Below are 26,109 nucleotides of genomic sequence, written 5' to 3' on the forward strand. Positions count from 1 at the left end.
GGTATTTCAGGAGCCTCGCTCGTAGCTTCCCTTGGGTCTCTGCTTTGGTTTCCACTTTCCAATAATTGTGGATAGCTAAACAAAAAACCTTCTGAACCCATTGATTTGTTTTGTCTCTTGTTTAGTCTCTCCGTCCTAACTCCCTGCCCTGTCTGCTTACCCTGACCCTACCCCAGGGGTCTCTCCGGTCTGTTGAGGGGTCAAATATAAATCTATCTACTCATCACCCTCATTAGGTCCAAGCTTTGGTCCCCATGAGGTTTTAATGGGTAAGAAAAGGTCTTTGTTTCTACTGGAGAAGGTATATCTATCCACCTATCCATTTATCCATTTATCCCTCTATCCATCTAACCACCCACCTAGCCATCCATCCATCCATCTATCTATCTATTCATCTGTCTATCCATCTATCCACCCATCCATCTATCCACCAACCTATTTATATCTCATTCCATCTATCTTTCCATCTATCTATTAATAAAATTCAATCAAATGTTATGTGTAGTATTGATTGGAATAAACACTTTGTAGCAAAATGGAAGGGGAATGAATTGATGGGTTGCTGTAAGTAATGGTGAGGTATCTGGGTAGACATATTGCATATCCAGCAACCTTGTCTATTCATCCATCCATCCATCCATCCATCCATCCATCTATCTATCTTAGAAGACAACATTGACAACATGACCTGAAATAGACCTGAAACTTGAAGCTTACAGCTGAGGACGATCCAGGTTCACAAGTCATTGGGATATTTTTTAATTCTAGTTAGAAAAAAGAAAAAAAAGAAAGATTCATACAAAAGTCAACTTAACACAAAATAAAATTACAAAAGTTACACAGGACACGTCACTGCTGAAATACACAGTCATGACTCTCTTATAAATAACAATAAAATACTTGCTACAGTAATGAAAGGTACGCCTCAGGAACATACGTGACACAAAACTTCAAATTAAAATGTCTGTATGTTCTTAGATGGTGAATATTTTAACATCTCATTTCTTTACGGGAATTAAATGACACATGGAGGAACTTATCATATACAGAAGTATTCATTTATCTCAGATGATACGCAGTATTAGCTTCTGTTTTCATTGAGAGTTACGTGTTAACAGTTAAACTGGATGCTTCAGGAACACAAGCTTACAGCAGCTCATCAGCAGCCACAGGAAATCAAACTCACAGTCAACTCATAGTGCTGAAACATTTTCTGATAGGGTGAAATCACCGTCATCAATTGAACTAAGAGATTATAGATTTCTTTTTTTTTGTTTCTTTTTTTTTTTATGTAACGTACAGCACCCATTGTGAAAATGTAGACAGCGTCATGCAACGAAGCAACACCAGGGGGCAATATGGGAAAATGTACCAGCCATACTGCCTTGAGGGACACCCAGACATGGAACCATGGTGATCATATAACAGGTGTTAACTGGAGCCAATTATCGATTCTCTATTAAAAAGCATGCTCTTAGATGTCGGAACAACAACAAAACACCAATAGAATGATGAAAATATGACAGATCTGGCTGAGTTGTCTGAGATCACATGACAGACGAGAGGTCCGTTCTGTTTCCATGACAGAGATAAACTGTAAAGATGAGATCTTCCTGAGAATGACCGTTAGTTCCACATCAACTTGAAACTGGTGCCTGCAGTTGTGACGTCAATAGTTTGGTCCTTTACTGTAAGGATCCCGCCTCATCATTCTACTGTAGCACATGGATGGATCACACTCCCCATGCGGACCGGGTCTGCCAGGGTTACCACTTTTACCCTCTGCTCCGTTCAGACCAGGAGGTCCAGGGTTTCCTGGAGGACCTGGTTTACTGTACCCCTGGGGACCCATTGGACCTGTGGAGACACAAGCACCTCATCAACTTAACCTCCATACGGTCTCAGAAAATAACAAATGAGGAATTTAATGATTAGTAACATTATTTACCTGGAGGCCCCAGTGGCCCTTGGTCTCCCATCATGGTTCGACCCGGACTCCCCTTCTCACCCTTGAAACCTGGTTCTCCTGCAAACACAAGTGTCCTTGTTTGAGAATCCTGCAAAATAATTTCAATGTTGTCTGAATGCTTGCTTTCACCTTTGAGTCCGTTAATACCAGGACGTCCCGGCCGACTAGGGTGGCCTGGCTGCCCCCTGGAGCCGCTGAGTCCAGGAAGACCCCTGTCTCCCTGGGGCCCAGCTGGACCTGGAGGACCCGCAGATCCAGGACGGCTTTGACATCGGGTGCAGCCACTCTGCTGGTTGCTCAGCAACAATAAAGGCAGCTCAGCTACAATTGACGATGAGAACATTTTAGATATGTTTGGTCAAGACTCAGGGATATACGGCATTTGTTGTATCTATCTACTCACTCTGGAGAATGTCTCTGCAAATTTGCCGAATGTGGTTGTCCGACAACTCACTTGCCTGTGATAAAGTAACGGATCATATGAATATCCAGTAAACTAGAGTTCATCAATGTCATTAATATCAGACATGATTAATCATGATCAAGACATTATCAACGTGTTACATGATGTGAATCACACATACAGATCTTCCTTCCGGTCCAGGTGGACCAGTTGGACCGGTGTCCCCCCGCAGCCCTCGGGGGCCAGATGGGCCTGACTGACCCAACTGTCCAGGCCGTCCCCCTTGACCTTCTGGACCTCTCTGCCCCGGATCCCCTGATGTCCCTTTCTGGCAAAAATACAAGCCCAGGGTTAAACAAAACAGATGATCATTCAGGCTGGCTGGAGGAAAAGTTATTAATATATCAGACTTACCTCTCCTTTCAGTCCCGTGGGACCAGCTGAGCCCTGTCAATCAAAATCAATAAGTCAAGGAAAAAGTCAATGAAAAGAGTAGAAAACTACAGGAAAAGACTGCAATCAGATTGCAAAACCTGCATTTACATCTTTAGCAAAACTCAAAGTCACAGACATTAATTGTATTTTCGGATTAATGTTGAAATAATGGAAATTGTAAAATTTGTACTGAATCTGAATTATGTCTGCTATGAGCAGATAAAGTCACCATGTTGCTGTACCTCCACCTCTGAAATACAAAAGCATCAGATATCAGCAGAATCACGGATACAGGACCGTGTCATATAAATATGTGCTAAACCTGCTGGAGACAAGATACTATCTTTAGCAGTGTTAAAAACTTGCATTTAAAGTAGAAAGAAATCTACAAATAAGCCACAGAAATAAAGTGTGACCATGTCAGATAGATAAGACGTGCACTTGGACCAAACAGGAATTCCAGACTTCATGACTCAGGAGAACTGGTTTGTAAATGGCCACATGGTGGCACTGTGGACCTTCAAAACTCTTAAAAAAAACCGATGACTTCCGCGGTAAATCAGTTTGTAGGAAAAACAGCTACAGGTGATGTCATTGCTGGAGGCAGTTACTTTATTGTATATTAATATATTGTTCTTGGCAATTTACATCATTTATTTCACTCAGTACTTTTAGATAATGTTTACATTTCTAATTTCTGAATCAAAACACAAAAAACTTCACATCTTTAAAGAAAAGCTAAATCATTTTTTTATCGTAAAACAAAGCTGATCAAAATAAACTCACCTGATTCCCTGGTCGACCCTGTCCTCCCATTTGTCCTTTCAATCCCTGGTGACAAAAATCATTAGATCACCATGACAACACCACACTAGTCTATACAGTTTATACAGCAGTGATGTAGATACACATCCATCCATTCAGAACATAATCATTGGTTATATTCACAGGTGTTAATGTGGTTTGACTGTGGTACATTAACACCCATTCGATTTGATTACATAAATATAATTGCACTCCCTGAATAATTTTCTTCACATCACATAAAATTAGTCAAATCGAGCATACTGGATAAATACATGATAGAAGTCCAACATCCAAATCTGATTTAAAGTTCCACTGGGACTTTGGCAGGCCAGTAATGATTTCTTCAGAAATTCTGAACGGTTGATGAGCTGTTTTTAGATTCTAGATTTGCATCAGATAGGTTGATAACATGAAGGGACAATCTGCTTGTTTGATTGGATGTCTGGAGTCTTACCATCTCTCCTCGGTCACCTGTATTTCCTCTTTCTCCCTGGTGAACATGAAAACATGGTTTATAATTTCATTGATGTTTTGCAGCAGGAGAAAAACGCAAGAAACAAAGGATTCATAGAAAAAGTGCAAGTTACTTTACATAACAGAGAAAATGTCTCATATATCAGGTTCATTTAAGCATATTTTGTATACATGTCCAAAATAAAATGAGATTGCTTTGAAAAACGACTTGCCTAAAGGAGTGACTGTAACGTATATCAGTGACTAATATAGAAGCTGGGATATTATAACAACTCTGAAAAAATTATATTTGTGACTAAATTCAAATGGACATACTATAAATAATCAGTTTTGACCAGATGTATTTAACATTTAATAACAATTTTCACAATAATAAATTATTATTCTAAATAATGCTTTTTTAGATTAAAGGGGGAAAGGATGTTGGTTTTAACAGAAAACCCCACCTTGCTTCCCTTCAGGCCTGGCATGCCCGGGTGCCCCGGCTGACCCATTGCTCCTGGTTCTCCTGCACTCCCCTTTAAAAGCATGTAAATAAAGACCAATCGTCAAAAACAAGAACACAGTTCATTTATCTATTGCTGGATGACTTAACTATGTTATATCAAAATTGTATTGATTTAATACAGTTGACAACAATTTAAGTAAAAAATACAGCTCCCTGTGAATATTTGATTATTCAAACAGAAACATACCACAGGCCCTGGTGTTCCTTGTAAACCTGGATTTCCACTTCCACCCTTATGCCCCTTGATAAAGAAATGAAACAGGGTTATAGAATACTCACAATGTAAAAATATCCTTACAAATTCACAGATTGTAGAGCAGCTATTATTTTAATTTTCACTCTCTTCTAATAATAACTTTTTAATGCATGATTTCATGAAGTTTTGGCATACTGCACGATTGCAGTATGACATTAATTTGTGTCTTGTCAAATTAATTTTTCATTGGACAAAAATAGCTTCAGTCTGAAGTCTTCTTTTTAACATGTGTGCCATCCTCCAATACACATTGGCTCGTTACAGGCAACATCAGCTAATGAAACGTGATGAGGAGTCAGGGCGTCCAGACCAGACAGGCCCAGACTGCTTACATTTCCACTGAAGTTCCACTGACGAAAGCAGCACGACCGGATCATCGCTGAATTTAGCACATGTCTGTGACGCCAACAGCTTGTCACTTCTCGCTCAGTTTATTTTAGAGAAACTTCGACCAAACGAAACATGTCATATCACGCTGATGACCCAAGCAGCTTTCGAAGAACGTAGGCTTTAACCGTTTCTATGACCTTACGCACTCCAGCGTGTTGTGTATAGGCTGGATGACATCAACATCAATACATCACCGGTACTGAGTTAAATGTTCTACACTGTGTTTGGAGTCGGCTTTAATTACGACATCGCTCGTGTAGAATGAGCTGCACTGTTGACTTTTCTGACTCACAGTTTGAGCCAGTGCTCTCACGGCCTTGGGGATACAGAGAGGGATCAATTGTCATTATATGTAGTCCAGAGTTTATCCTCTGTAAAGACCGTGCTAAATCTTGATGTCTGTTGCGTAGGTGTAATCCAGTTACTAACTCTGACAGCTTCATTCTGACAGCAGCAGACTTAAGGTTAATTTTCAGATAAGAATAAAGGTTTACCTTGGATCCAGTTGGTCCTTTTAAACCAGGTGCACCAGGTAAACCCATCTCCCCCTGCAGGAGAGTGACGGAATCCTTTATCGTTTTCTAGGTAAAATATACATTTAGTTTTGTACAACAGCTGTGAACTTACAGGAGGTCCAGACGATCCTTTAAGGCCCCTTGGTCCGGGCAAACCAGTCTCCCCCTTAAATGAGACTTGAATCAGTCAAATATAAAGATATCGGTAAAATCGTATCCGTCAAACTTTATCACAAACGATAAGCTAAATTTAAGTGCACATTTGTTGGGAAATTGTTACCTTATGGCCATCCAGGCCTGTAGTTCCTGGTAATCCAGGTAGACCCTGGAACCAAGGGAACAGATTATATTACGTATGTTTATCTCCATATTTGAAACATGCTCCAGTATCCGTATTATAATCTTCTGCAATAGCTTTACAGTAATGACTTTCTCCCACTTTCCAGAAAGCCAAAAATATTGCAAATTGATGAATAATCATGAGTCAGTCTCAGGTGTCAGTCATGATTACCTCGAGTGAATGGAAAAATGTATTATCGGACAAGCTCTAGGAACACGATTTGTGAGATAAGAGCCACCTAAAATTAAATAAAACCATCCACTAACATGGAGGAGGCTGGCTTATCACCTATACTGCAGCCAGCCTCTAGGTTTGCAATCGAGACGCTTTGGCTTAATTTTCGGGGAGCAGTTGTTTACACATTTTCACTACAATACTACAATATAAAAGAAAAACAATAATAATTGTTTCGAAACCGTTACTTAAAACAGCATGAAGGTCCACATGTCCCAGTTTGCTTCCTTTCATAGCCCTGAAATGATCACTTCATTTTGTCTGTGACATAATGAAGCCAATTGCTCAGTAATATTCATTGAAGTTGTCATGGTGCTACAAAAGTGTGACACGTTTTTGTAAACTTAAAGCCTCTAAATACAATCGTAATTCATTTAACTTCTTGATCTAAATTGCATCAGTCTGTGCACGAAAAATTTTGTCCAGTGTTTTATTTGCTGATGAATGCAAAGAGACAGGATGCAGATGCAGTTTAAGCTGTTCCTCGGAAAGAGAAAGACAGCAGAAACAGATTTAAAAATAAATAGTTTATTACGTTTAAAGTTTATGCGGTTCAACACATGCAGCCTCTTTAGTTTTTTTTTGGTCATAGTTGTTTTCTTCTAAGATAAATGTTCTCAGATGTGTGGTTGTTGCCTCACACAAACGGTTGAGTAACATATGAGCATGGTAATGGATTAAAGGCAGGCAGGGAAGCGGAGATACAGATCAAGCCACCCATACACTTGCACTTAACTTAAAGGTAAAACAACATCTCTATATTGGGACCCGCACTGAGCCGCATCTTGTTTTACCAGGAGGAAGTGCAGCACTCATCCTGTCTCCTTGGAAACGCAGCTAACTCCATTGTTCTAGTGGGGGAAATATGGCTTACAGCCGTGTGGAGCAACTGACTCATCCTCTTGTAGACCCATCTCAAACTTTTGGACCGCGCTTAAGATCCTGATCAGTGGGGTGGCTGCCCGGTTGAAAAACACTTTCTTCCTAAAACAGATTTGCCAGAGCACCGGAGCGTTCCCCCGATGAGTCGCTGCTTCACATTATAGCCCGAGCCCGGCTGTTACATAACAGGGTTATCCTGGGATGAACTAGAGGGGAAATACCCTTAATTTACTGGCTGTCAGGGGTATTCTCTGCACTGCTGACACTATGTTAACACACTGCAGTCCTGCAGCAGTTCAAATGCGTTATGCATCTATTAATTTTGTATTCATTATTCTTTTATATCAGCTAAGATTTACTTAGAGCATTCTTTCTGTGCAGAGGTGTACGAACATAATGTAAAACACGCACACATCCAGTTTCCCCCTTCTATTGTTGGCAAAATGCTTTGCCGCGAAGTTGAAACGTTAACATAGCGTGACAGTCCATTTCATGTTTCATTCATGCACCATTTGCATCACACTTTACATCAAAATCATCGAGTCCAAGTGAAAGTGTAGGCAATACTCACAGCTGGGGCAAACTCTAAAGTACTAAACATTTGCACTGACTACTATATGTGTTTGCAACTCACGGGATGGCCCATTCTTCCATCAGCTCCAGGAATGCCACTGGCCCCAACTTCTCCCTTATTAACACATCGGAAAAATTTAAAACCATGAGCTTTTAATTAGATGCATAGGAACCATTTCTCATGCATTTTACATCTCATGTTGGATTAATTAGAAAAACACATTTATCTAAAACATGAAGAACATCTTTGATCTTTACTAAAATTGTCTCATGGGGATTGGGGTGGGGGGGAGAAATGGGGACACCAGCACTGTTATGACTCCATTCCCATGGTTGCCAAACATCGACAGCACAATTATTGGGAACAGTGAAGGCTTTTAAGACCGAGCACACTCAGCCAGGTCTCTAATATTCTCCTTAAGTGTCAAAACAAACAGACCTTTTGACCACGACCTCCTGGAAATCCGTTCTTTCCATCTCTCCCAGGTCGGCCCTGAAATCAGAGAAAATTCTTTTTTTCACAGAACCATAATGGCACAAGAGATCTGGATATGGTTTCTGAAGTGTTTCATACATACAGGTTCTCCTCGATGACCAAGCGGCCCAGGAGGTCCCATACTTCCCTTTTCTCCCTGGAAATATCAGGCAACCCAAGACAAAGTTATATGTCTCGTGACAAACTTAGTGACAACGTTTTTTAGTGAATATCTGTGCTCTTACCACTGGACCATTTTTTCCTGGTAACCCTGCAGTACCTGGAGAACCTATAGAGCCCTGGGAAGGGTAAAAAAATTTGAATCAATAAATGGTAACATTTTAAGATCCGAGCTGACTTGTAATGAATCTTCCACTTGTTTGACGGCATCATCCAGTTTTTACTATATATTAAACGACTCCTCTTCAGCCCGATCAGGAAGTTATACAGTGTAAGACAAGAACACACATAGATCTACTGTATATTCTACATGGTCACAGAGTTGAGTCAGCAGTGACACTGAATTCCGCAACTTCTTGGGTTGAAACCTTAGTCACTCTCGTTCTCCCCTCCATCATCCTGGCATTATAAAAGTGTCACTGCTTGAACTGTAACTGGGTTTGAGTCTCTGTTCAATGCAGCCTCTACATATGATGTGAATTTATTTCACATTGTCAGAATAAAAAGGACAAAGCCTTAGATTTTTCCACTTTTGCGATCCAGCATTCAAAAGTATGCTCCTCAGCTCCATGAAGAATCAAATCCCTGTTCAGTATAAAACCACATTGTCTGGCTCAGGGACTTTTGTGGATGATATTTTTGGCCTCATTTAAAAAAGCTTTTTGTGTATAAATAGACAACGTAGTCAGTGAGTCTTTGTTTTAATTTAAGCTGAATGCACTCAATGTGAAAGAATTCTCCAGCGGTATCACAACTTCTATCAAACATCTCTCCCGCTGCGTCCATCACAGCTGTTCTGTCAGTGAGTTTAAAACAAATGACCACCGTGAAGAGGTTCATGGAAACCAACTGGTCATTTTAAGGCTTTATTTGTGAGTTTAACTGTTGTGTTTGCCTGTGTATCGCAAATGCTAAGGTGCCTCAACATGGATCATAAAAGTTGGATAAGTGCTGGCAGAAGTAAGGTAAGCGTTGCTGGGTGAGTTTACAGATCAGGTGAACAGGAAACCCTGCAGCAGGCAGATTTGATAACGAGGAGCTCTCACTAACAGGCTTACACTCTCCCCAGGAATGCAATCCAGTGTTAATGAACTACAAAGATCAACAGCAGACTGGATGTGTACGTGGTTATCTTTAAGATTTTCCTCCAAGGGAAATGAAGGTCTGTGGCCATGGACACAGAAGTGGCTCAAAGTCTCTCTTCCTCTCATGTTCTTGAATTATGGTCTTCTGATTTAAATTTAAACAGCTCATGTTTCCATTCTCTACATCCAATGCCAGGAAAATTAGATTACACCCTTTGGTGGTCTTTCAATGTGGGAACAATTTGGTGTAGTAGTTTGTAAGTTTGTGATTTTGCATCCAAAGAAAATCTTCCACTCTACGAGATGAGGAGTCCCTCTATAACTCAAAGAGAAGAGGATCCCTGCAGCTGCAAGGAGACTCTTCAGCTTTCCTGGATGCAAACTACTCCTGGCCAAGCCAGGAGGGGAATTCAGTTGCATAGACCAGGGGTCTTCCAAGTGGGGCCCGGGGAATTTATTTTCACTATAATATCATCCATGACTCACACACTGAGATAATGTAGATCCAGAACATCATACAATTCCAGAAATAAAACATCTAAAACAAAAACATCTTGTCGGGCTCCTTGAAGCCACAGTTCACTGTGTGTCTTATGTTGTTTTTAAAAGTGACCTGCACCCTGATCTGTGGAGTACAGCATTTCAACCCCATGTAAGTTGTAATGTACAAAGAAACTGATTCTGAGTTTGAATCTGGTCTAACTTCTCTCGGTATCCATGACCGTGGGAAAGGTTGAGCTCGCTCACATTCTGCTAAAAGAAGGCCAAATCATACTCTGTACATGTGTCTTCTCTTTAAGAATGTGTAAACAAAATTGGAGTAGATGTGCACCACAGCAAGGCTCGTCTCATTTCATTTCACAGATTTCATAACTGATGGCCTCCACTAAGGGACAAACATCCTCTCTGTGGAGGCATGATCAGTTCCTTCAGGCTTTCTGGTATCTCATGTTGTCTTGATTATCTCCACCAAGGAGGTTGGGTTTCCACCCTTGCCCGTTTGTTGGTTGGTTTGTCTGTAAACAGGATTTCGCAAAATCTCTTGGAAGGAACATCATGGAACTTGTTAGAAGAGACTGGTGTGGGTCTGGGTAGAGACCATAAAATATTTGTCCAGATCCGGATAAGGAGGCAGATCCAGGATCAATTTTTCACTCTCTTTAACATCATGGGTTAAGATGTTTCACAAAAATTGGCGTTGATTTCACAGAGAACAATTTATGGATTTGATGAAAACAATCAGTCCTACTTTGGGGACTGATATTTATGGGTATATGTAATATGGTGCGGGTGAGGTTCCTTATGAAGAGCAAAGAAAGAATCTCTGATTGATTTGACAAAGTCAACGTGCAGAACAAAAGCCAGGAAATAAGTCTCTGAAGGCCCTCATGCTCTCTCTGCAAAGTGCTCCTGTCACACAGTCAAGCAGCTCCCAAGAGATCTGGCTTTATATTACTAACATATGGTTTTCAGGGTGATTGATGCAGCAGTGTTTCTATACTTCACGGTGATGTGTCTAGCAGGGGTTTCCTGTTAATCCTACATTTGATAACACAAAGAAAGAGGCTTAACTTTGACAATTTAGTATTTTTTGCCACTTTGGTCAGTGAATACAGTTGCTGTTTGACTCAGGCCTCATTTAAACGTCACATTGTGAGAAAGAAAGCATCTAAAGCTGAACAATCGTGACAAATTACAGGGTCATGAAGTAGAAATGTAGGCGGCATGTTTGAGTAACCCATCTATCTCCACCTTCTCTCCAGGTTTCCCGGACGACCCCAATAATCCCGGCACGCCCCTCTCACCCTGAAAGTACACACTTGCATTAGTTTTTGTCACACATTAGTGCTGCAGCCTTGCAATGAAACCCATTGTGACCTTCCTACCAGAGCACCGGGCCGCCCTTGCTCCCCTTTGTACCCGTGTGGCCCTCGTTGCCCCTGGCAGAGGCAACAAAAGAAAACAGCTTTAAGTTTTTCAATCTTGATGCTGCATTGGATATTAAGGTAGAATCAGTGATTTCCTTCACCTCTACTCCTGGTGTACCCGGCAGCCCTGGACTCCCTCTGCTGCCAGCAATGCCCTAAAATTCAAACAAAACAGGACAACAGAAACACACACTTAAACATTAAAATCCCTTCAGCTCTGTATAGGCTGTCTGTGTGGCTCCTGGCAACAGGGCCAATTCCTTTTCTGGGGTTTTGATCACGTATAGAGCATGTGGTTCACCTCTGTTTGGGTTTCATGCACAAATCACCACTGTGTTGTCACTTTTGCTAAAATCATACATTTACCCAGTGGAAAAATAAGTATATTTAGTCCACTTATTTAGCAGTGTGTTTAAAGATTGTGATGCAGTCCTGACCACACAGAATTAACAAGCAGAAATTGTCATGACCTAATGGGTACATTAACTCAGATGGGTTTGGCATTTCCTCCCATGCTGCTGTGACAGTGTTGTTGGCAGTTGTATGTGTGGATATTGAACTATTTAGTACTCACAGGCTTACCATCAGCACCAGCAGCTCCAGGCTGACCAGGTTTACCACTGCCTCCATTTTCTCCCTGTACAGAGAGGCAACAAGGCAACTTAATCACTTCTACCTACTGGTTCCACAAACGTCTGGCTGTCTGTATGTGGAAAACCATGCAAACCGTTCGTCTTATCAGCTTCACACTTGGCATGTGTATTGTAAATTACCAGAGGAAGTGCCAAGCAGAGTTTAGTGGTGTTTGGAGACGTGAAGCATTCAATATTGATATACATGGAATAAACAAGCGAGCAGCGCTCTGTACCAGTCAGTGGGAACGCGACCATTCAGTTTCTTCTTCTACAGATAACTTTAAGACTGCGCTGGTTAACTGGTTATAGCTGCAGGTCAAAAATTGTCTCCAGATCATTATCATCTTCCTTTTTTATTTCCACATAGTAGACAAATACATCAACAGGAGTCATGTGTGCTGCCTTTCATCGTGACAAGATTATTCATAGAATCACTCTATCATCTCTTCAAAAAAAATCTCTTCAAATTAAACTCATCACTTTTGGTTGGCTGCTATAATGCTTTAAATCAATCTAAATTAGAGAGCTTTTATTTTAAAAAGCTGTGAACTTGGGTCTGAAGATTGTGCTGATGTCTATCAGACCTCTGAAATAGTTATCATGCAATATATTGTAAATAGGAGCATAGAATTAAATATTTCAAACTTATATATAAAACACAAATTCAGTTTATTTTTATGGAAAAACATTGATGATTAAATCATCATTGCAGATAGACTAGGTAGGATGAACACAAAGTTGTCTAACTCTCCACTGTTTATAAAAACTTCAACAAAAATAAAAAGTGACAGTATATGGTAGAACTAATGAGGACTCACTAATGACAAGGAATAGTTCTGGAGCATTAACACAGGACTGGAAAACAGAACATCCCAAACATGCAGGTTTAGACCAGACACTGCATATTTACATCATGAATGAATCAGTTTAAAACATCTCTGGTATCAATGAGCTTTCTCATGCCTTGAGTTGATTCAATCTATACTGTATGATGCTGTTGAGAACTGTGTGGGGCTGTAAGGAACATCTGTGAACCAGCAATGGCTGCAACTTTTGATCTACTTGTACATGTAGTAAAAACACATCGGTGACCTAATAAACGCAAAACATGCTGGAAACCATGTAAGTTTTCCTCACAAAGCTTATGATGGTTAAGATAAAAATCTCTCTGACGTCTTTGTGTGAAGAACAGGGCTGCTATTATTTGGTTAATACCCTGTGATCAATAGAGACGTGGGGTTTATTCCTCGTCTGGTAACTTTCCATTCTAACCAGTGTTTATCGTAGGCAGTGGTCTGGTTTGTTTTCAGCAAACAGTACAGTAAAATAGTCTTACAAGACTAACTGTGACTCACTCACCCCGACAAGCCTCAATTTGCCTCAAGTGGAGAAAAGAGGCTGTTTGGTGCATCTGGGATTTGTAAAGCTGAACATTTGCAACATGTAACTGTGTAACTAAAAGATGAAAGTGTTTCAAACCTCCTTCCCTGATCCTGGCATGAAGGAGATTGGTGTTTACAGACTGTAATCAGAGTAAAAGTGCAACCTCATCACATGGGCAGGATTTAAGACATCACCTGGGAGCTCAGCACATATTTTTTAAGCGCTAATAAAACCAACGTTTTTTTGCTCCCTACCCAACAGAAGCCATTTAGTCTCTTTGTCTTTCCTGCATGTATACACAAACGGCCGCTTCTGAAGTTTCAGTTATTTTGTTTTCACTTTATCTAAACAACCAACGCTGTCTAAAGTAAATATTTAACCATTGGTCTGAGCGGCAGGGAGCGCTGAACAAACTCTACAAGTCTGATAACCAAGGGTGTGCATGACAAAAGACAGAAAGAGATCAGCTGACCTTCATTCCTGGTGGTCCAGGGGGTCCGGGAGCACAAACACAAGGTTCTTCAGTAGGTTCAGTGTAATCAGGACTGTTGGAGCACTGTAATCATCAAGCAAGGCAAAACATATATATTATTGTTAATTACTATTTTCTGGATTAACAAATGATAGAAAAATGCATATTATGACTTGTTGTGTTTAATATTTCAAACCACATCCAACCTGTTCAGCGTGAATCCCACCTGACACCCAATGACAACTGGGATTGGCTCAGCTCCCCCTGCAACCCTTATATTACGAGTGCTACAGATACTGGATGGATGGATGTGTTGAAAATGGTCTGGTCATGTCTTGAATATGAACCATAAATATGTTGCAATTTTGAAATCAATCGGTGTGAGTTTTTGACGGAGAGACCTCCCATCCTCCGCGTTTTGAGATTTCATTGCAAATGCTTGCCAATAATTTTCAGGGTTGTCATCTTGTGTCTTTTGATATTTTTATCGAGCATCTTCCCATTTCAAACAGTCATTTGGCTCTGGTTGTGCGGATATTGCGGTTTCCAAGCCAGCACAATGGGCCACTGATTCACGACAACACACTCGATGCCAGGAGACGGTGCAAAAAACTCCATTGAGTATAGGACCTTTGAAGCCGAGCCACACGTCCTCCTCCAACACATTATTTTATAAACAGATGAGACTGAAAGTACAGATGCTGAGTTTACACTTTCACATGCACAATAATGCATTTGTACTTGTACTTGTGAAATATGGAGCAGGAAAGCTCTATTTCATGCCATGCCAGTGCGCTGTGTGTGCGTGGAGGTAAGTGATAATAAAACCACTGGCTGAAAAAGAGGTTGGATGTGTGTCAGAGCAGAAACAGATGTACGTGGATTGAGGCGCGACGTAGGTGAGAAGAAGTCATTGTTTTTAGACTGAAAAAAACACGAAACAACCAAGCAGATCGTTGGTACTCACGACTCCGGGGATTTCACACGCAGTCTCTCGATTATTCTGCTCAGGGTCACAGTAGATGCGAAGTTTCTGAATTTCAAACTGAAGAAAAGGGGGAAAAACTTCAACCACGACATGCTGGAGGAAAAAAACACAATGTAGGGGTATTTTTACAACAAACAACCTCGGTTTTTATCAGTGCTTTGCTCCTATTGAATTGAGATTGCTCTTGTGTAACTGTTAAAGCAAAGATTAGGGCCCTCATTGGGTTTTGAGCAGCGTCACGTTGCCAGACCTCCCTCTGTGTTTGGACGTGTTCTGCAGAAACGTTACACCATTCTTCCATTGGTTGGTATTTTGTTGATGTAAGTGGTAAAATGGCTCCAGTGCATCGGCTGTTTCAACTTCTCTTACCATGTGAGGGGAGAGACGATCATTACATGTGATTTATATTAATTCCAGTCCCATGAAAACACAAGTGCAGTGTGGTTTACATTTCATTAACAGGGGATTGTGTTTAGTTTTAAACATAATGTTTGGTTTAGTCTGTCGGTTCATACTAAAAATTGCATTGTGGTTTGATCATGTTGTAGTTTTTTAGGGGCCAGTTACAAAAATCTGCTTCCAAGATGGTCTTATATAAGAAAAACCCCTTACATTCCTAAGAGCTTCACGATTCTAATAAGAGTGGCCCGGGACACACAGTAACATTCACTTCATATTGATGTGTCAACATACTGGCTGCCCACACACTCACATGAGATGTAAACGTCGTGAGTGAATTATATTCCTCCTTCCTTCCTTCCTTCATTCCTTCCTTCTTAAAGAAAGGGTTCTTCTGCACAGTCCTTCTCCAAATATTTCTCATGGAACCCAGAGCTGTTTCCGATTAAATCATGTTTATTTTTAGCTTATATTATAATCCACTGCTTGACGAATGAAGGGTTTCAGTTTAAAAATGGCAGTATTACTTGAATTAAATTATTCTGTGGATTCTATTTCATCCACCATCATTATGAACACGACTGGCCCAAACATTGTCAAACTAAGTGTTCACACATGTGTCTCGATGTATTTTTAAACTGTCAATTTGGGCTATAGTTTCAAAATAAAAGATCTATTATGTATCATTGTTTTAAAAAGCTGTATCATGCAGATATTTGGAGAAATTCCACATATCCCTCTGTAGAGCAAATTCCCGCACAGCCCAATAATGATTTATAGCAAACACAACGAGCGCGGTGGAAATTATTCCACCGGAGACAAATAAAACAAAGATTAATAAGAGCGTTCGGGGGAAAAGGCTAATTTATGCCAAGGATTTACTGTCCAAGGAGTTGACCATGTCTCTCAGGAGGCACCAATAAACCCAGCTGTGCGATGCTGTTTAAAACATTTATCAGTGTGAAGTTTCCCCAACAGCTCAAAATGTTCCCTCTATCTATAGTCAAGATAATGTACTGACGATTTACTTCTGAACCAAACAACCTTATTGTATGAAAAAAGAGGCTGTTGATAATGACAAACTCACTGGCACCGTTGTTTCCTTTCTGTAATATTTCCCAACTTGGGTTTTTCCATTGATGAAGATGCCAACAGGGGTCTCCAAGGGCAGAGTCTCTATTTCCAGGTCGTCAACATAAAGAGTCACATCCTCCTCAGTGACCAGCAGCCGCAGCTGGTGCCATTTCTCATCAAACACCTTTTTGGGGGAAAATTGGAAACAAATAGAAAATAGTTGGGATTGACACAGTGACACATCCGGGAATTGTTCTGACAAAGATGTTGAACAGTAAAACAGAAAAGATTCTAAGGAAAGGGATGTGAAGGTTTCTGAATAGAATCCAACATGATGTGTTAGTTATTAGAGGGCAAGAACATGAACTGAAGAGTTAAGATCCAGACACTTTGGATAATGTATTTCCTATAGTGCATCTGAGCAACGTATATTCCTTTGACCCACACTCTATATAAAAGTGTTCCTCGCAGTAGCCAGCAACAGCTTGCGTACAGATGTTAGTTATCAATCTACCATGTGTCTAGTACCTGGTACTAATATTAGCTTTGGCCCCTAAAATGTATTAAGTGCAGGATGCACCCACATGAGATATTTGACTTCATTTTTGTACAATCTTCCATATTTATATAAAGACAATGGCTTGACCCCTCATGTCTGGTGAACATCTTTCAAACTTTTCACTACAAATTTCTCCAAAGACATGAGCCACATTATAATTTTGCAGTCTGTGTAATTAGATGGATAAACTCTCCCCTTCTTTCAAACTGTTGCTTCACCTGTGCCGTCTGTTGGGAGAATCTGACCGTCTGCGTTCCGCTCTGTGACGCACTGGTCGCAGTGAACATGACGGTGCGGTCGAAGCCATTTAGAGTCACCGCCATCTGCGGCGTCCCGTCAACCTTCTGTATCCTCCACACGTCCCACTCCTCGGCTGTCACAGATCCTTTGTACCTCAGTGTGGCCACGATTACATAGGACGGAGGCAGGCCGTCAGGGAAAAGGTTCCTGGTGGACCAAATAAAAAGTCAGCCAACTTTGACCGCGCCGCCACACCAATGTTAATGAAGAAAGTAGAGAGGCAAGGTGATTACCGTGTAGCTTCACTCAAGTCAATACGAGGCGTCACTTCATAGGCCTTGGTGCCGGAAAATGTTCCTTGTGTCTTCTTTGCTTTTTTGGCCAAATTTAGATGTAAGAGAATATCAAAACCTTTCTCTTCGCGTGAATCTACGGGGATTCTTGCTTGGCAAACAGTTTCTGCAAAGGAAATAAACAGTGGCAAAAAGAGCTGATGAGCTGACACTGATGCTGCCAGGAGAGGGATATTTGTATCATAATATTTGTGCCGGAAAAACACTTTTAGCTGCGCACACTGATGAGCAGCTGCTTACCCTCACACAGCTTCTGTCGTATGACCTGTATGATCCTGGAAATGGCTTTGTAGTCCTCCACAGAAAAGACATAAGTTGAAAAGGGTTTGTTGGCAATGTCCCTCAACTCAGCCTCTTCTGTCCCTGACCCGACACCGATAGCAAACAGAATTACTCCTTTCTTCCTCGCTAACTCCGCTGCTTTCACAACCTCATCCTGAGACTTCCCATCTGTGAGGACGACAGCGATTCTGGAAATGCCTTGCGGGCTGCGCTCGGAGAAGCCAAACAATCTATCTGTGGCGAACTGAATGGCCGTGCCTGTCCTCGTGTTTCCCCCCATGTACTCAATGTTCTCCATCGCGTTGATGAGGTCTTTGGTGGATAGGAACTTCCCGAGAGGTATTTCTAAAACGGGGTCGTCGCTGTACTGGACCACGCCGACCTGGGTGAACTTCTGTCCGATGTTGAAGCTCGTCGTGATATTGACAAGCCATCGCTTCACTATTTCAAAATTGACATCTTCAACACTCCACGAGCCGTCAAGGATAAAGACCAAATCACACGGTGCGGTCCTACAACCTGTTGCAGACATGAAATATAAACAATTAGCAGCTTATAATAATAACAGTTTCAATAGATGACAATCGTTAGGTTTAATATTTAACATAAAATGCAATTACAGTACATTAAATCACACTTGCCAGTTGTATGCATTGGCAGGTTTTAATGTATGGACAACAAGCATGACATAGTGTGAGAAAATGAAGACAGAAGTGCTCTTACTTCTTATGTCTTCATCTTGAGCTGCACTAAACAAATGGAGAAGCATGAAGCACAGGCATCTTAAGACACAATGCATGGAGGTCGCTTTGTAACCCATTATGCAGCAGAGCCAAGTTCCAAGTGTGCACCTACAGGGACAAGGAAACACATGCTTTGTATTGCAGGGAAAAAGACAAGGACAATGCAGGCATTCTGTGACATGTGGTCTCTGAGATATTTCTGTCTCAGACTAATGCTTTCTTTCATTATAAAGAGCTGTGGATGCCATATACTAAAGCTCCGTGTGGTCAAAACCTAGCCTGACGTTGTCAGACTCACAATTCTAGTCAGAATGTGAGTCTGAGACCGCTCCATTGGGCTGTGATTATGGGGCGTGTTTCAACTGACCAGGAAGTAAAATTCCTCTTCGCTCAATTGGATAGACCTACAACCAATCAGAGCAACGTAGTATGTGACGTATGCTAAGCAACGCATTGTGAGTTATTTACTAACGCCGGGTTCACACCGGACGCTTCAGCGCAGCGCCAAGCCTTAAATAACAGCTGGCTCCCAACCACTCCCTTGTTAAAACTTTGTGCCGGTCACACCGGAGGCTGAAGCACCGCGAGGCAGCCTTGGCGCAGCGCGGTTCTTCAGCCTCCGGTGTGACCGGAACAAAGCCGTGCCGCGATCTACTGGATCAACGGGTGATATTAGTAGCGCTGCCCGGCGGTTCAGCGTCGCTTCAGTGTCCGTTGTGAACAGCCAAGCGCCGGGGCGATAGGGATTAGCGCGGTGCTTTGGCGTCGCCTCCACGTTCTCTGTTCCTCTTTCAAAATGAATGCGCTGTCGATGTCTTCTAAAACAGACTCAATGGCAGCATCTACACATCTCAGCTCGCCAGCGGCAGGCATGTTTGTTGAAAACGAATTCAACCCAAGGGCACTTTGATGACGCGGTTGATTACCTTACCGTTGATCATCTGTCAATCATCGTATAAAGCCCGCCCTGACAATCTGATTGGCCCGGTCGGGCATAATTTTTTCCCAACGGAGCGACTCCAGACCGAACTGCCCGACCAAAAATGTTGTGGGGGGGGCTAAGTTCGTCTGGCATCCAGGCTAGTCAAAACCTTCACAAACAAAACTACCCCACCATCTGCTTTTTGCACATAAGTAATTAAAAGGAATAAGTGATGCTTTGAGTTGTATGCCAAGGGTGTGGGTTATGTCTCCAGGCTCTTTATCATAGGAACAAAATCAAACATTAAATGATTCAAGCATTGTGAACACACATGCGATTTAGCTGCATTTGTGCATCAATCATGTTTCTGGACGATGCACCAAATGTCAACCTGACTGTTAGATGAAGGTGAACTTTGAATGAACATGACTTAAGCAGAGTATGACGCATGCACACATTCACACTTATTTTCAAACATTATCAAGATGAATTTTATTGTCAGTTCAGGTTTTGTGACTCCTCCGTTCATATCCTGGTTGATGCATTTCATTTTGATCCTTTGGGATTTCCGGTTTCACGATGGAAAAACCGAGGTCCACTTATCTCCACGACGGGTATTAGCACAGATGAGTTTGCACATGAAAGCTGAAATATTATATATAGTATTAAACACAACATGACTCGGTTCAATCATATAACTGTTCACTTTGTCAATGCTAAGTCCAATATTCAGTTTTTGTTTTGCCTGGTAAAAATATGTGGCTCTAACGTTTTTGATCTGCAACTGAAATAATAAACTAAAAGCTAATCAGTCAATCAACAAACCAACCAATCAAAATGAATTTGTATAGCTCATATTCACGTCCCAGGGTTTGTCTCATGACATAGTTATGTTCTTTAACTTTGTATAGGAAAATTCTAATTAGAGCATAATTATATTCCAAGTCAAATGCTGTTTGTGATTTTGCGGTAACCTCACTGTTGACACTTGTCTGTTTTTAGAGGCATCAGCCACATATAATGGAATAATATTGTGTCAAAAGTCTGCACCAGTAGGTTATAAACGTGATACATATTGTCTTTCATACTGTGTAAACCCAAAAAGCCAACATACAGGGCTCCATGCTGTGCTGAGGGCCTTAAAGAGGCAGCGCTACTCATTAGCCACCTACCCTGAACATGATTGAATGTCACTGCGGCTCCCAAATGCAAATCCCATCAGCCCATGTTTACTTTATCCAGAGTTACTTTCGCTTCCCACCTCCCACTGCGGCCACAGACGGCGCTGCACATAAATCCATAATTCACTTCCTAACCACTAAGTTATGCTCAGAGCTCTGCCTCCATCCTCCATGCGGCGCTCTCTATCTTCCCCATCTGGCCACATGCAACAGACCCAACCGCTCAGTACACCTAAGCTTTTTCCTTTCAGGCCTCGTCTACCGCACGCTTGCATGGCACTGCCAGCACCGCTAAATAAACAAGTCGCTGAACCTCTGACCACAACCAGTGATCACCGTTTCCTGTGGGATTATCAGCTGTTTCCTCACACGCGCTGCCATTTGCCTCTCGCTGCCCGCCCCTGGCCTTGAATTCAACACACCCAACAAGAGAAGCTTTACTCCTACACTTTTCCTCCCTCGTGGATTCAAAGTAAGTGTAATACCTTCCTTCGTGAAGTCATTTTAACCAGTTGCTGTCACACGCTGCTGGAGCACAAAGAGTAGTAACGTAACCTGGTGTGTCATTTCGTAAAGTATGATTATTTTTACAACTTGGCAAAAGGTTTTGTGGCGTGTTTGAACATTTTGGGAATTTGTCAGCTGATCAATGTGTTCAAATGATTCATCTCTTTTGGTTTGCCGCAGTTTTTTTCCAAATTCATCCAGAGTGCCAGCTCTGCCTCAACATCCTCGCTTGTGACTCAATTCTATGATGACTTTCCTGCCCTCAGCCCGGAGGGCACTCCGGGCTGAGGGCCACTGAATGGATGAGTTCCGACTGCTGAGGAGCCTCGCCCAAACCCCAGAGATTCCAAACAAAGATAAGGCTTTGATATCCTAATGTGACCTCTTTGCTAAGGGATATATTAGGATTTAATGAAAATATTCTCTCATATCAACACGTTCACTCAACATAGCTCGTTCATTGATATTGTGATCTGGCATCAGGATCAGTCGGAAAATTCACCTGCAGTGGGTTTTTTTTCAGAATGTTGCAGCTGAAAAACTTTGTTGAAAACCCTACCTTCTCCATCAGAGGCCTTCTTCATCTTCATCTACAAGCCAAACTGATCTATATCTCAACGTCTAATTTGTATGATGCTGCTGTGACAGTTGGTACAGATATCCATGTTCTGTCAAATGTACCCAAATTCCTTTGGTGACACACGCAAACTTTTTATATTGCACAATAATGAGGTCATACCCTGGATCAATCCATTGAATGCATGATTTGATATAATACAATGATGAATACAAGCATGCTACAAGTCAAACTGAAACTGAAAACTGAAATGATAGTCATCACAAATGGTACTTTCTAAATAATGAGCATGTTAGCGTTTAATCAAAGCAGCCAAGGACTCAGGAGGCTCACGTCAAGCCATTGGAACAAATTTGTTATTTTGGAGGCTGGATGCGATATAGTTTATAAACCCTATATCCTCCATGTTAGTGGATGGAACATCAGTACAAGTTGTCTCAAAGACGGTTTCTGTCAGATGGCTGTGCTGATGGGGCTCCACCCCCACCTCTGATAATTTTGCCAATTTTTTTTTTTTTTTAATTGCAAGATAATGGAAACGTGTCGATTCTCTTTATACAGAGTCTATGTTGACAACATTCTTGTCCTGCGCTGCATTACATGTCATATAGGCCCAAAAATAAAATACCATTCGGATTTTTATGAAGCTCGCCAAGGTATGTCCAACACATGATAAAATGCAGTTTATTCTTTAAAAACAGTGCATATTAAAATGCCAGACATGAAACAACAGCATGCTACTTACAAAACATGTAGCATGAGAGTTTAGTATAATGATGGTTATGTTTATGTATATTAATACATGGAGTGAGAGATGAAAATGAATTTTAAGAACCAGAAAATACTCATATTTACATTTGCAGCTTGAGAGCTGCATGTTGATTGTGAGAAGTTTCTGTTGCTGCTTATCTTTTACGGTATTTTCCAGCACGTGTGAGAAAAGAAACAGCTGACATCCCTAAAAGGAAGCAGTTGCAAATGAGGACCAGAAATGCTGCACACAGTCTATGGCTGCATCCAGTGTAAGAAAACAGGACTCGTGGAGGGAGTCTGAGAGGAAGGAACTGACCAGACACCTCATTCACTGCGAATTTCTAATTATGATATATATGAAGGTCAACCAAACAGCAGCCAGGATGTAACCCTTGGAATCCCGCTTGATTCCTATGGAGCCAACGAGGGGTCACACTCTCTCATGTGACAGGATTTTTCCACGGTGCAAACTCAGCATTGATCAGACTAACACAGCCGACGGAGGCGTTAAGCTGCTTCTTCAGAATTTTTCCTTCCCTGGAAGAGCTGGAGGAGGCGGCTGGAAAACCCCTTCATGGCAGCGTCCGTGCAACCACTGTGACTTTTCCCCTTCACTGACTTTCCCCAAACCGAGCGTCTCTACACCTAGGCCCGGGCCACATGGCGTTCATTTACACCTTCAGATGGTGAAAGTTCGGTCGTGGACGGTACCCAAACACATGTAGTCGCAATGAGGGCAAGCCGCCTTTCTTCCAGGAATAAAAACGCAACATTACACGTGTTGGCCGGCGATGCTCGGAGTTGGAATGGATGCACAGTGTAGCAGAAATAACAGGTGCATGTGCGTTGCAGGTTCCTAGCAGAACCCAGTGATCTCTGGTTTTATTGGAACAGCTCAGACACTTTATAGTTCCAAGTTTCGATGATGGAATCAAAGAACATTAACGTTGGTATGCTGAATATTTGGCCTCCAAAACTTATTGAGAAAATAACAGCTACTCTCGTCTGGTTGTTTGTTGCAATACTCTAGATTTATGAGACTTATAGCTATAGTTCCAGCTGGATATTATTTTCAGGAAGCTGCCAAACAAATTCTTTCTCACATTTCACCAGATAAAATTTCACCTGTGCAGGGTGGACGACTTCATCATAGTCATCATACATTATTTAAACACAGCACCAGGCCGCAGATCTTGGTTCTTAACAAGTTTTCACTTAGTTCCGAGAGAAGACACATTGACAAAGTCTATTTGTCTTGTGCCGGCAGTTCATGTAATAGCTTGTTTCTCCATTTGAAAGGCTGAAGTTAAAGTTATCTGTAGTAAATTTGGCAAGAGGAAGTTGTTCCAGTCCAGAAACAACAACTGCTGTTCAGCATGAACTGCGGTTGCCAAGATCAGTGAGATATGTCGCTGCCAAATTCTTCATCCAACAAGGGGAAGCCAACCCCCACCAGTATTCCATAGAAACCTGTTAACTAATGTCTCGTAAAACACTGGCACTTAGACATGTTATTGCTTCTATGTTATTGCTCTTTACATGCATGCAATTTTCACATCTTTAAAATACGAATGAGGAAAATGTAACACAGTGTTGCATTATGTAATATTCTCACACAGATTCAAACAATGTGCAGGAAAAAAACTTTTTGCAACAAGAGAAATGGCCAGAAAAAGACGATTCCATGTATTCTGCGCATGACAGTAGCACAAACAAGGGACTGATAACTTGAGCTTAATGTCTTCAATGTGCAGCAGAGTCTGCAAAATTCCAAACAGGGTTCAGGACACTGGAGCGAACGTTGAACCAGTAGATCTGTTGCTAATCTGGACGGTTTTACCACATCATAACAAACAACAGACTGGAAAATAAATTTCATCCGGCCCATCAGGTGAACATTCACAAAAAGCCAAAAGTTAGATGTCCGAGAGTTTAAAAAAGCAGACAAATGTAACTTTATACATAAACATCAACCACAAAATGCAAATCAGCATCTCTACACTTCATAAATACAGCACACTGCCACACAAAAAATCCAGCAAACAGTTACCAGTCAGCGTCCAAGCCCTTGTGTGAATTCCTGATAATCCTTTCATTGAGAGCCAGTGATCAATACTGTTCTCAGACCTGAGTTTACAGAAACTAAATTTGTGGAGACGTGCACGTGTTGCTCTGCTGAATGAAAGCCTACCTTTTTCCAGGAACGGTCTCTCTCTCTCTCTCTCTCTCTCTCTCTCTCTCTCTCTCTCTCTCTCTCTGTCTCTCTCTCTCTCCCTTCCTTCCTTCCTTCCTTCTCCGACCGCCCCCCTCCAATCGCTTACTCCGGACTGTTACTGGCCTTCAGCCATCCTCAATTACCATGGGTGGAAAGAGAAGCAGATAAGGAGGGGCTGGGAGCATGACACAGTGAAGCTGACAGCAAATCTCTAACTGTCTCAAAAGGAAAATAATTGTAATGAGCTGCAGCCTCCTTCCAAAAGTGTTGAGGGTTTGGATCGCGTTTGCATTGCTCGGGGGCATTCAACAGAGAACATGAAGTTTTCTGGATGCAGGACGAGCCCCAGTTTTACTACAATGAATCACTTTTACTATAATGTTTGCACTACATGCAGGGGGAACCTCAAGAGCTCAGCAGGTAATTCCACTGCTCCTCCATCTGTCAAAGTCAAAACCAACAAGTTGTGAAAAGCTGCAGTGCTGGGTTTTTTTTTTCTTCCTGCATGGGAGTGTTTAGAGATGCAGAGGCGAATCTGTTATCAGCGGAACGGCTGCATCTCAGTGTGATCCTCGCCAACAAGTTTTATCATGTTGCTCAGTGGCAGTCTGCTCCCTATCAACCAACATGTTTTCAGGAGGCTCCCCAAAGCCAGTGCACTCCACAGCGTAGTGTACAGTACAGTTTGATTCAGTTTGAATGAAAAAGATGGCTGTTGTTGTTGTTGGCGCATGATGAATGTATAACAGTGATGTCATGTGTCAGCAAAGAGTCAGATAGATTAAAGACAACTGACTAATTTTTTCATACATTTTCATCTTTATGCCTTAAATTTATCATAATCTTAAGAAAATAAACTAGATTTTAATTTACAGCCACTTACTCAGAAAACATAATTCATGCAATAAAGGTTTGTGTGTGTGTGTGTGTGTGTGTTTATATCTAGGATTGGAAAATGCCTTTACTCTACATTTATTAAATTGTTTAAACTTATGTCTGTAACTCACTAGATTCATCAGCCAAATATAGCACGACTACTAATTAATTGTGTTTTTTAAGTGTCATTTCAAATGACTTAGATCTACATGATGCTCCAGCTACAACAAGAATATGCTGATACATGTTAATGCATCAGTAATAATAACCCAATAGTGTAATTTATTTAGTATGTTAAAATATAATATATGGGTTAGGGTTTGCAAGACTTTCACGTATAGCGCAGTATTTTACAACGCAATATTTTACAACGCAGTATTTTATAACATAATATTTTATAGGGGTTTGGCTTTTCCCTTAGAAAGAACAACTTCTTCCACCACTACTTATATCATAGCTGGCATTCACAGGGTGAGCAAAAACCATCAAACTCTCC

General features: G+C 41.4%; 1 protein-coding gene across 3 annotated transcripts; it reads right to left on the reverse strand.

The window, feature by feature from the left end:
* Nucleotides 1-735: 735 nt before the first annotated feature.
* col21a1 (collagen, type XXI, alpha 1) lies at nt 736-24,704 on the reverse strand. Of its 3 annotated transcripts, none has more exons than XM_062401174.1 (29): nt 24,573-24,704; nt 18,563-18,690; nt 17,798-18,358; nt 17,498-17,663; nt 17,183-17,411; nt 16,419-16,589; nt 14,912-14,989; nt 13,945-14,028; nt 12,029-12,091; nt 11,556-11,609; nt 11,413-11,466; nt 11,279-11,332; nt 8,507-8,560; nt 8,365-8,418; nt 8,226-8,279; nt 7,848-7,901; nt 6,038-6,082; nt 5,870-5,923; nt 5,737-5,790; nt 4,784-4,837; nt 4,535-4,606; nt 4,069-4,104; nt 3,594-3,638; nt 2,787-2,819; nt 2,554-2,700; nt 2,373-2,427; nt 2,099-2,290; nt 1,949-2,026; nt 736-1,857 (listed from the first exon to the last, which is right to left on the reverse strand). In XM_062401174.1, the coding sequence occupies exons 2-29, from the start codon at nt 18,657-18,659 to the stop codon at nt 1,670-1,672; spliced, it is 2,880 nt and encodes a 959-aa protein (XP_062257158.1). In that variant the 5' UTR covers nt 18,660-18,690; nt 24,573-24,704; the 3' UTR covers nt 736-1,669. The 3 variants fall into 3 exon arrangements, with proteins under 3 accessions (XP_062257158.1, XP_062257156.1, XP_062257159.1); XM_062401172.1 differs by lacking the exon at nt 24,573-24,704 and adding an exon at nt 22,625-22,685; XM_062401175.1 differs by lacking the exons at nt 736-1,857; nt 1,949-2,026; nt 24,573-24,704 and adding an exon at nt 22,625-22,692 and having other exon boundaries at nt 2,122-2,290; nt 2,554-2,696.
* Between the last annotated feature and the right edge of the window lie 1,405 nt (nt 24,705-26,109).

This window comes from Platichthys flesus, chromosome 12, assembly GCF_949316205.1.
Source record: "Platichthys flesus chromosome 12, fPlaFle2.1, whole genome shotgun sequence".
Lineage (NCBI taxonomy): Eukaryota > Metazoa > Chordata > Actinopteri > Pleuronectiformes > Pleuronectidae > Platichthys > Platichthys flesus.